The following is a 12181-nucleotide window of genomic DNA, read 5'->3' as shown; positions in this document are numbered from 1 at the left end:
AGAACCACAGTTCAAAACATTCTTTTGTGGGCTGAAGGAAATGTTTTCTTTGGTGTTTTGACATAAAACAACATCACCCATGGTGCACTTTGATTGCCCCCTCCCCTCCCCCCCCCCAACAATCCCAATGTTCCCGAGCGCGTTTGAAATAACAGTTTAAGCTAAACTAGTGTGTGTGGGGTGCGGGACATAGTTCATTACGGGTGATGTGGAAGTGGAGAATTCAGAATTATCACAAAAAAAAAAAAAAAAGAAAAAGAGGGCTGCTACTGACAACAGACGTAAACAGCACAGCGAACCAATCAAAACTCGTGCGTTTTCCCGCGCTTGAATGAGGCAACCAGCATCAAGCGCGGGAAAGCGCTCATAAACCAAATCGAAATTGGTTTTGTTCTGCACTTGATTGGCTGAACACGTCGCACGAGGCTTTTTTAACCAATCACAGGGCGAATTGAACGCCAAATCAAAGCTTCAATCCTAGATTTTTTTCGACAGTCAATATTGAAAGCTTTCAACTTCACTAACTTAGTGAAGTTTTCGCCTAGGTTATAAGGTTTACATGAACGTCGTGCCAGTGTACCTACCAAATCTTTGGCAGATGAATGGTAGCTTTGCATAACTCGTGCAAAAGGCTTTTTCAATAAGAACGACGTAACGACGTTTGTCGGCGCCTTTGTTCATATTGAGCCCACCACAAGAAGAGGGCCGATAGTATGCGCTTCCCTCGATCATGTCAGTAGCTTGGTATGTCAGCGGTTCTCCAGAACTCCAAAACCATGTACGCGTGTCTCTGTACTCCAATCCAACGTAGTAAGTCTCAAACGTTGTCTTAGGCGGTGCGGGAAAGGCATCAATATCTTGCTCGTAGCTCAGTGATAACAGTTCTGCTCTGTGCGAACGACATGCTTCCTTGGCCTCCGAGTGGAATTTTCGAGTCTCGAAATACCGCACACAGGACCCCTTGAAGTACGTCCAATCCTTACCGCATAATTTTGCTTTAGAAGAAAAAGGGAAAAAAAAAGTCACTTCCTTTTTTTCTTTAGCTTTAATCAGGATCTTCATATCTTCTTATTTGAACTGCGACCTTATATTAATTTAGTTGTAAAGCACGTTTGGCCCACTTATGTTGCGTTTACTGCCGAAGCCGAATTGAAACATCTCAGTTCAAGTTTTTCTTTTGCTATTCAGGTCAAATTCTTGAACTAGCCACGCATTTCTCATTGTGATTGAGAACCGCAATTGGCAAGATTCAGGGGGACCCAAAGAGCAATTTTCGAAGAACCTTTAAACCAGCATTTTGGTGATGCTGCTGAGTTTCAAATCGGTATAAAAGCCCATTTCAATCCGCTGCCACAATTTCAATTTTTTAGTGATGTGTTTGGATTTTTTGGCTGAACGTTTTAGCGAACACAATCATATTATCTGATATTGCGAACTGCACTTTTCCTTTCGAAGAAATTTGTACTAGCTATTTCGGCTTGCCGAACTTTTTGTTGCATCCAATATAGCATTTTTTTATCCTCGAAAAAGGCTAGGAAATGTTTCCCCAATTCTAAGCAACTTACAGTGACATTTCAGTCAAGAAACCTCCAGCTTTCCACAGAAATAAAAGACAAAGACTTTGGGCGATTTAGGTGTTACGAGCAAATATTTCAACAAAAAGAGTCTGGAAAAGTCTGGTCTGGGACATAACGCAATCCTTTTGCAAGGTCCCAGCGAATGCTGAGCGGCGCTTCTTATGGATCGGATGGAGAAAGCAGACCTTGTGCAAAGGACACAAGCATAAGGCTCTGTTCACAAGCAGGTAGGGTAACCCTACTGCTAGGATTACCCTAGCAGGAGGGTCAAGCAGAATTTCACAGTTAGGGTTACCGTACCACCCGAGACAACTTTGTGTGCTTGGTAACTGCCAGCATCGCAAACAATGGAAACCTCCAAAAAGTTGTCCTGGGTAGGCGAGTTGTCCCTAGAAGAGCGTTTACAAGACAGCTAGGGTTACCCTAGCACTCAGATAGGGTTACTCCTAGCCCCAGGGTAACCCTAGCTGCCTTAAAAACACGTCAGTGGAAAAAAGAAAAAATGTGTGAGTGCTAGGGTAACCCTCTTGCTAGGGTAACCCTAGCACTAGGGTTACACTCCTTCCTTGTAAACAGGGCCTTAGTCGCAGCAAATACGTGGAAAAGCGTCTGGCTGGAATTTGCGATACAATTGTGCCTTTTTTAAAAATACCATAACATCTCTCAATGTCCAAGGCTAGGCCTCGCATACAGGAAGTGTAAAAAAGTCTTTGTTCTTTGTACAAAAGAATACAATCAGGTGGCAGTTGCATAGGCTTGTTCACTGCTCCAATTTGAATAAATGAAACCAAATGAAAGAAACAAAAATAAATGCGCTCGTTGAACCTTCGTTGCCACACTGTTTTCCTTATTAGTCTTCAGGTTAGAGCCCAGCTTTTAGGTACCCAAACTTTCCAAGAGCTAGCGTGGTCAAGCTTCGCTCGTTCCTTCCAGGTTCGTGCCATCAAAAAGAAAGGAGATTGACATATGTAGTTATTGCAAAACTCGTGGAAACGAGATTTGATTAGACAGGCGTCATGTTGAAAAGTGTTATGGTTTTTTCTGTGTTAGGCTATTGTAGCAGCAGAATTATTGCTTATAAATTATCAACACCAATCAACCAGGAGCGAAGCAGTAATGAACAGGTTTAGGTACATGTTCGACTCTAAGAGGTGAGCTGTTCACTAATTTTTACTATGTTCTTTGTTAAATGTTCATTTATTCAAATTTTCAGTATATCTTCATAAACCTTGCTGCTAAAATATATAGGGAGACCAAGGTCCTTGGAAAAATCACGTAGGAATTTTCACATCCTAAATTTAAACAATGTCGGAATAATTCATTTCTTTTCCATAAGGTGTTCAGTGATATCTGAACAAGACCCACCACCAAATTCTTGTTCCAAGGGTCTCAAGGTAGAATCACTTCGCAAGTTACCATGAATTCGGCTCATTACTTGCTTCAGGACATCAACATCTGTAAGAGTTGAAGTAAAAAATCTTTACACAGCAGATTTATAGCTTAATCTTACAGCGGTTTTGTTATGTATTGAATAATGAAAAAAGCGGGTTCTGCCGGGTTGCACACAGCAGTCAAACGTGTTTCGCGGGCGCCACTTGTTGTTCTGATCTTGTTTCTTGAATATTTTTAAAGACCGCTTCATGTATTTATATTCTACGTTGATTTCATAAGAGGGGATTAATTTAAATAAAATACAGCGACAAAACTGGTGGCTAACATTGAGTAAAGTTCCTATGGCTGTGCAACGGAAAAGCTTAATTAAGTTTTCAGTACCATGATTTTGGCGGGAACTGCGTGCTCGCACGCGTTTTACTACTGTGTGGCCGAGGTTCTGTGAGTCTAATGGTAGAGTTTCCAAGGATGCACTAAGTACATGGTTTTCGAGGTTAAAAATGTTCGCGTACTAGAGTATCAAACAACATCCGTTCCTTTTGTGGAGGCAGGGTGGCCCAGGGCGCTTGCCTTGAGATCCGGAGATCCCCGGTTCAAGACCCGTTCTAATCACTCGTTGAATTTGTTTCTGGTAGACCCTGGTTCAACTTCCCGGCTGCACTTTTAAATATCCAACTGGTTTGCCTCCGGCCAGTTGGGATTCTTAACAGTTGTTGTTGTGTTCTGTCCTTTCGTTGATTGTGTTTAATCATTGGCCCTGAAAAGCCCCTATGGGGAGTGGTCAATTAAGTATGTATTGTATTGTATTGTATTGTATCCATGCAAAATTTGTTTAGAAGCTTTTAACTCTAAATTTAACTTAAATTTTACATTCTAACTGATTAGAATTATATTATTTCTCTTGACTAAAAGAGCTAGAGCAGTATTACTTCGTTGTTCTATTGAAGACGGCACTGCATTGCATAGGTCTATCGTCGGAGATCTTCGGAAGGACTTTAAATGAAAATCAACGGTAACTTCGAAAAGTGGTCGGGAATCTTCGTGAATTTCCGGAAATACCCGGAAATTGACTGCTTACTTTCGAACGACTTCCAGATAATTTTTGAACAATTTCGGAGAACAATCGGAAATCTTTGGCTGATAGTCCTAAAAGTTCTCTTGTTTACAAGTATAAGATTATTTTGTTATTCCATGTCCTTAACCAGATCAAGATAAAATAAAGGTAACTATCCTCTCTTGTCCACAAATTATATAAATTTGTCATGAAATAATCATTCGTGATTCCACAAAAATGCCGTGCATAGATTATTAACCTCTACGTTTTACATACTTCCCACAACTATGACGGTGTAAACCGGTGTGTTATCGGCTTTGTCTCCTCCACAGCATTCTTCCCTCTCGCAGGGCGCTGTATTGGCTTGAACTCCAGCGCAACGCGTCTTACACTCCCTTGAGCTATTGGTGCCCTTGTACAACCGATTCAGGGGCAGATCATTATTACAGGCACAGAGGTCCTTTCTCAGTGAAGCCACGGCATAACCTTTTCCGCTACAGAACTCAGCACAGCGCAAGGCGGTGTTTGCAGAATCCGTACGTCTTCGACCTGCTCGGGACTTTATGATTCCCTTTTTCTTGTCATCAAAGCAACCTTGTATTTCAAGGATACCACTCTGTATAGCCCGTTTCTTTGTTTGAAATCCCCCTGCATTTTTATAAACTGATACGGCGTTGTTTCGCCTGGAACCACAGCAACCAAAACCACCACACGACCTACCCGTCTCGTTATAGTCCGCATCAGGGCATCTGCTGTTACACTTGTCTTGTTCGATACGTTTCGTTGGAAGGTTGTCAAGGCAAAGGCAACGGTCTTCACTTGTGGCAGAGAATATTTTCCCTTCTTCGGTACAGAAGTCATTGCAATAGAAGTTGTTATTTTGAGAATCCGTTCTCAATTTAGACGGCTGGTCACTGATCTCGAAACATCCTTCGTAAATTAGTTTTCCCGCAAAGTTGCCCCATAGAGAAATTATGGACCGTTCGCTGGCAACATCTTGATTTGCTAAAAGACGAGATAATTAGAGAAAAATTGGGAAGGTTACTGAGTCGAGTCTGACGAGATTGCTCACTATCAAAAATAGCCTCCAAGAAACAGATGAATTCGTGTGCATCCAGAATTTCAGAATTACCTAATCCACTTTTAACTAGCCTCAGGGTGATGTAACTCCTCCCATTTTTTGTTAACTTTGCAAAGACATAGTTCTGAAAGTTGATCTCTTTAGTATCTATTCACTCAGTGTGATTTTTCATTTAAGTAAGAATCAATTCAGTGAGGGGAAAGTAAGGTATTGACGAATATGTAAATGATGAACGAAAACTTTGTTTAAAAACAAGGCAGACAAATCATAAACTGAAAATAACGAAAAACAACAACAACAACAACAACAAAACCACTGATCTCTTGTTACTTTTGATCGACCGTCCTTATTATTTATTGAACATGTTAAGAATTCTTATCTTCTTTATGTACAAAAAACTTAAGCCGTCTTTTTTATAGAATACCGAGACGAAAATCCCTAATAGTTTTTTAGTTTTTTAAAAAAAGCCAGTGCTTTTTTCAAGAGGGCAAAGCGATAAATGGTTTTAAAAAATTAAAGTTCTGAATTTTTCTCTGTTTCTACGGTGAAGCTTGAATTTTGCAAGCACAAAGAACATGATGCGGTGAGAATTGAACGATATTTATTTTGCTTGTACTTAAATCCGAATTAATGTAAGAATCGGAGGGTAAAAAATTATAGGGATTTGTATGAGAATCTCGATGGCAAAGTTTAGAAGTCACTGTGATGTAAACCCTTTTCAAATTCAATGTCCTTCTAGGACTGGCGACAAAACGCTTATAAAATAAAACAGACTTCGTATACTTGCATCATTTTTTCTGCAGCACAGAGGAGCTTAGTGCCGCTTATTGAACTAAACGCCCTCTCCGTTGTATTACGGAATGTTAATTCAGCGAAATCTAAACAAACTGAAGTTTAATTTTGAAGCTTATTAACAAAAACAACAACACTCACCCTTCGTTTTGGTTTTTTCATGTTTACCATCAGCAAGATTTCCAAAACTCAGCAAAGCCACAAAAAGAAGAACTTCAACTGAACTCAACTTCAACAGAATTGAAACCATCTCCCCCCTGTCGTGCTCCTTTAATCGTAGAAGAAATAAACTTGAACCAGCGCGCTTCTGCTACTTGTAATAGTTTCTTGATTTCTTTAATTGATAATTCATGTCATGGTTGTACTGAATTAATAATTTGGCCAGAAAGGCGTGAACTTGAGCGTTAACCAATCACATGAGTCTCAGTTGCATTGGGTCAAGACATAGTGTATGGTACTGTTTACTTGATGTGGGTTACAGCCTGTGGTTACGGGTTTCTATGAGAATGAAATGAAAAGAGAAGGAGGTTTACTGGCAAACGACTATCGGACAAAATGTCACTGGTAATGCAATGACTGGCATTGTTATCACTCACCCGGTATCGTTAATACTGGCATTTTGCAGACCTATTCATCCGAAATTTTAGACCCATCCACAGGTGATCATAAACAATTAAACGTTAATAAATATTGCACAGCCTGCGTTGCAGGCGGTTTGGTAAATTTTAGAAGCATTTTTCCACCGGTGAAAATAGGTCAAAAGAGAAAGCGACTGGGGAGGGGCGAGGAGAAGAAGCGAGAAAGCGCCATGAACCCCACAGGATTTTCGAAACCTCCCTCATTTCCAATCCAGGTGACGCGCACGGGTTTCAATGTTTATAGATGTCAACTACCAACCAATCAAAGCGCGGCTTGTGTAAACTGATTGGCGGGAATACAATTAATTCGGTAGGATCCAACTGAGGGTGCGATCGATTACGAAATGCGGATTTAGATCTTAAAATCTGGATCTTCGGATTTCCAATCGGACACAAAATCTGAAAACAGATTTTCTCGCGGATCTCACCAATTGAAATCCTCCCTCACGTGGATTTCCAATTAGTGACATCTGCGACAAAATCCGTTTTCAGATTTTGTGTTCGATTGGAAATCCGAGGATCCAGATTTTAATATAGATCTAAATCCGGATTTCCCAATCGAACGCACCCTAAGATTTCAACTTACCGTTAGTGTTTCCCTGTCCATGCTTCTACTGGAAGGAGTGTGCGATTCGTCGACAATGATCTTCCGACAATCTTTTGTGGATGTTGTTACAATGTCATTTCAGCAGCTTGAGAAATGCCTTGTCCAGCGCGATGTAAAAACTAGCTGGAACTTCCCAATGCCAGCCAGGAAGCCGCCAACGAGGTTTCCGTGAGCTCTGATCCATCAGCCTCTTTAATCTTGTCATCGATGATACTTCGCAAAGGTGTGATTACTAATGCAAAACACATTTCGCCGGTCATCTTCTCCGCCGGTCATCTGTGCTATCACTCCCAATTTCCTGCAAAACACAGTCTTCGCTTGTTTCTGAGTCATTGCTTGTATATATGAGAAATCTATAATATAAAACAGTTCTTGGTGATAATCCAAGAATTATTTTAGTACTTTGTAATTGTAGTCTTGCAGAAGGAATAACACCGTAGTGAAAAGCACATTCATTTTTTACTAGATAATTTTTGTATTTGTTAACAAAAAGAGACAAAAGAGAGATTTCTTTTTTTATGATTTAATTTCGGTTTAACAGTTGTTTTATATGAACAAAGATAATAAAATTGTACGTCGTTAAAGCTGCCATGCTTTAAATTAATTGTTAGCTATTTCAACAGAATCAAGCCCTCGATCATTAAAAAATATTTATTTAACAATGTGCCTATTCCTGTTTAAAATAGCATGACCACCCCCAATGGGTCGCTGACAATCGAAGGACCCACCCCTTGCTAAGGGTTCAAAAACTGATGATCAACCCCCCCGCCCCGATACTTTTTGACCAGTCCCTTAAGAGACAAAAAAAAGCGTGGCGACTAGATGAGGGGCAAAACTGACGGACACCAGGTGCCAAAAAAGTTGGCCCCATTAGCATTTAGGATCGTCACAAAAGTACGATTTACAAATACAAGCTACGTTACATTTACAGACATGGCTGAATTGATAAGAAATATGGTAAAATGGACACATTAACAGCATTTGATGTAGTTGATTGACCCTCAGTAGGGGCACACCATTTTGCACGTGCGCACCCGAAGAGGATGAAAATCCTGCTCTAATTATATAAACGCATAGGATGAAGGTTGCCTTATAGAGATTGGAATGTGGTTCCAGATTAGAACAATTCTGTTAAAAATGAGTTTCTGAAGAGCGTTTTGCGAAAGCGAAGCGGTCTTAGGGCAAGTTCAGCAGATCTTCTCTTGCGACCACTGCAAAATGATACATTAAACATTTGTACATAAAGCAGCTAGAGATCTTTACATTTTAAGTAATATGAAAGAGGTAAGAGGCGTAAAGCCAGTAAATCCGACTTCTAGTCAGGCCTGAGTTGGTGGTGCGGATGGCAGCCCAGAATATAACGCGTGGCGCGCCGCTGAACCCCCTCAAGCAGCATGAGACTGAGACGCCCAGACTTCACTCGTATATTCTAGGTTGCTGCGCACAAAGGCAAGGGGCAGTGGCGACGCAAAAAGCCAAGCTTCCGATTAGCCTTAGCCACTATGATGGAAAATGCAAGCTCCAAGAGAGCGTGGTGGTAACAGTGACCCCGAGGTCCTTCTGGGAAGCCACGGCCGGCAACGCGTGGCCCCCCAGGACGTAGGGTTTCCAGATGTTTCTGACAACAGATCATCGGCTCTTTCCGCTCTGTTTTGTCTTGTTGGGAGCAGTAAATTTTGACTGACAGGCGGATAATTTTTGACACTTAATAATCCAATCAGGAACGATATTTTCCCCGTCCTCATCGAAAATCTTGAGAGGCCGGTTGATTGATGATAGAAGCTAGATACCATGAAAAGAAATTTATTGCCCAGAGAAAATAAATGGATTTATGCTGAGTGTGACATGCTTAGATAGTTATTTTGAGCAAGAGCCGATACAACGTAGATTTGATTATTTAGTGGCTGGCCAAACCAGCCTTCTTCAGGTACCATGATGAGAATTTTCATTGGATAGCTTCTATGTAAATATGTATAGTAAATGGACGTTGACCTAATACTTGAAAAGATGTGATAAAATGTGGTAGTTACAACAAATTTGAATGCAAATCTAAGAGTAACGGAAAAATAACCGAAGTGACTGTAAATAATAAACTGAAATCTATTATGTTTCTTTGCGGATATTAAGACCGTTGGGATCAATTGTTCCGCCTTTTAAAATTAAAAAAGCTTCCCTTACGGATCAAGTCTCTGTTGGAAAACATTATTCGATAGGAATTAATTGCATGTCGTGAGAAATGTTTTGTAGTTATTTCCCACATTGCGGTTCGGTCATTCCTGTCATCTGGGAATTTTTCTAGATCTTTGACCATGTGCGAAAGCTAGGCGGAGGATTGCTTTCACCAACTGATTCAAGAGAGTCAAAATCAATTTTCCCAACCCCCCCCCCCACCGCTACATTTAGTTTCTTGTGGATGGTGGGTGTGCCCTCACCTTTGCTGGAATCATGTCTTCTATATTTGGGTATTTCCTAGATTACTGTGCTGGCTGGGCCAAAGTATCCCAAACAGACGGAGTATTTGTGTCCTTGAAAACGGAGCTCGCCCAAAGCAATGCCTTGCCAAGAACATCAGTTAGACTGTATGGAGCATGAAGCATGAAAAGTTTTATTATGCACATAGCGACGGAATTTTACATGATAAACGTTGCAAATATAATTCTATATTTGCAATATTTTACATGTGAAGAAAGTGATACGTACAATCAGCTTCGTGTATAGTTTTAGACACTCCGTGAGCGTAAACGGGGCTGCACAAAGACAATACTTAGCAGGAGAGTGACCGGAAAGACCATATTGCCCAGCTTTTCCGATTTCCGACAGATTGAGAGGGAAAAAATAAAACAAAAAAAATGCTACTTATTTTTCGACAGGATTGCCGCATGGCAACCCTGTCGCGTTGGATGTGAGATGGTAAACAGCCAACGAGGCGCGTAGCGCCTTGTTGGCTTTAACCAGTCTCATATCCAACAATCGCGAATTGAAAATTAGATTTATTAAATTCATTAAACTCCAAAAGTATGTAAGTACCAAATACGAGAGAAAAAGGCGAGAAAACTTGATCAAGATGCGATGTTGTGTAATACCTTGGTGGTCAGATAGACGCAGCCAGGCTAATCACAAAAACATTTCTTACCTTTTTGCATACTTTTAACGTCGGAATTGATCCAAACTTTCTACAAGAAAAGGTTGTTTTTTTCGCTTTATTTAGAGAGAAATTTCTCGTTCCAGCGAAAAAATGTTTAGCTGATCAACGCTTAGCGCAATCATTTGCCATATAATTAAAGGTCAAACTAAGGTAAATGAGCTGATAACCGTGATTTCGTAAACCAATCAGAGCACGAGAAATGCATTAAGGGCCCAGAGACGGATTTTTCGCGCGTTGCTCAGGAAGTGAGATGTTACTTCCGGTGACTGACGTCATCATATCGTGAGCTACGAGAGGATGAAATTCGTACCCCAAATGGCTATGTAATGTTCTGTTTATTATACAGATACTGACACAATGTCCAGATTAAAAACAACTTGTCTGATTCATTTTTTAAACTCTGCTGGTGATCAGTACTTCTAATAGAATACACTATTAAATGGTGTCCTGCCGGAGCATGAAGAAAATGTGCGAGAGAGAAGAAGGAATACTGCTACAAAGCTTAGGAGAAGATCATTAAAGCATTATTGGAAAGTGAAAACAGACGAAATGAACCGAAATCCAAGAGAGTCTTATTAAGGTTTTTAAGCCTTTTCTAGGCTCTAAGGCCAACTTACTAATTTTATGGAGCCTCGTCTAAATGACAATCTTTCTGCTTATCGTAAGAAGAATAGCTGCGAAACCTCATTAGTAAAACTAGCATAAGAATAGAAAATGTCACTGGATGGATAATAAAGACGTTTTGCGATATTATCAACAGACCAGTCGAAGGATTTGGACTCGCTCTATCAACCATTACTGTTAGCAAAGTTAACGGCCTATGATCGCTCAGATGGTGCTTTAGATATGCTATGGTCCTTCTTCGAGGAAAGAATGGATGCGATCAGTGAACGGAGACCTGCTACAAGAGGCTGTCCTCAGGGCTCGAATTTAGGACCACTATTTTGGAACATCTATCAAAATGATCTTGCTAGATCATCAGTCCCGATCGAGCGCTTAAGTGATTTGTTTTGGCCAATATGGCCATGCCAGATATCGGTGAGAGTAACGAAGTATGCGACATTGTAAATTGCGTCGCTATTTACTACCAAAAGGGGGCGAACGGGAATGCCTTCCTTAGAAAACTGAGAAAAGTTCCGTACAATGATTTCTGGTTACGTATCTGCTACCCATTGCGACAGGTAGGCATCTCATGATCTTTTCTGTAATGATTCTTTTTATAAACTTTCTGCGTTAATTATTATTTGACAAATTAATAACTAACGCAGAAACGTCTTTGAAAAGTGGGCGGGATCGGGATTCCCAAGAAAAAAAGGTCGGGATGGCGGGAATAACAGGAAAAATTGGGCGGGAAAGCGGGATATGAGAAACCCATTGTCGACCCTCCAACTTGTTGGACGCTCGTCCTCATCTATTGGCACGCATTTCCGCGACGATAGCCTGTGTAGCTGGCGGTATTGTGGGGGCACGGAATAAAGTTTTGGCGGCGAAGCCGCGAGCAGAATGGGGAGGAGGACTTTGGAAATATATTTCTCGCGGCTTCACCGCTCGCGATTAACAGCTCCGACTTGAACTATTTACAAGTGAAAAGTGGGCAGGGCAGTGACTCAGTAATTAGGGACCTGCACATGTGACTCGGGAGTGGGACATCTCTAATCTAGTTCGCTTGCTTTAGATACAAGGAAACCACTTGCTTCCGCATTCTCCAAAGAAATAAGGATTAAGGAGGAGTGAGGGCTCTATCGTTAAGTGGAACCAGAATAAAACCGTACGCAGTAGCATTCAAAACGATTTAATCGGAAGTCGTCGGTCTTGGAACATGTACTCTCTACTCGCAACGTGTAATGCAGCAACTAAACTTAATACACTCGAAACGATATAAAACACTACGAAAG

At 40.9% G+C, this 12181-nt stretch overlaps 1 protein-coding gene across 1 annotated transcript in view; it reads right to left on the bottom strand.

Moving 5' to 3' along the window:
- The window catches only part of LOC138050738 (uncharacterized), a 17913-nt gene extending 11690 nt beyond the window's left edge, over positions 1 to 6223 (bottom strand). Inside the window, exons 1-4 of the mRNA XM_068897033.1 lie at positions 6038 to 6223; positions 4300 to 5028; positions 2943 to 3032; positions 585 to 995 (exon numbers count right to left, since the gene is read on the bottom strand). Coding sequence (XP_068753134.1) covers positions 585 to 995; positions 2943 to 3032; positions 4300 to 5028; positions 6038 to 6146 — 1339 coding nt within the window. The 5' untranslated portion in view covers positions 6147 to 6223. The remainder of the gene's footprint in view (positions 1 to 584; positions 996 to 2942; positions 3033 to 4299; positions 5029 to 6037) is intronic.
- Between the last annotated feature and the right edge of the window lie 5958 nt (positions 6224 to 12181).

The sequence above is a fragment of the Montipora capricornis genome, chromosome 6 (assembly GCF_036669925.1).
Source record: "Montipora capricornis isolate CH-2021 chromosome 6, ASM3666992v2, whole genome shotgun sequence".
Taxonomy (NCBI): Eukaryota; Metazoa; Cnidaria; class Anthozoa; order Scleractinia; family Acroporidae; genus Montipora; species Montipora capricornis.
Note: the sequence above shows the minus strand (reverse complement) of the source record. Positions and strands in the feature narration are given on the sequence as shown.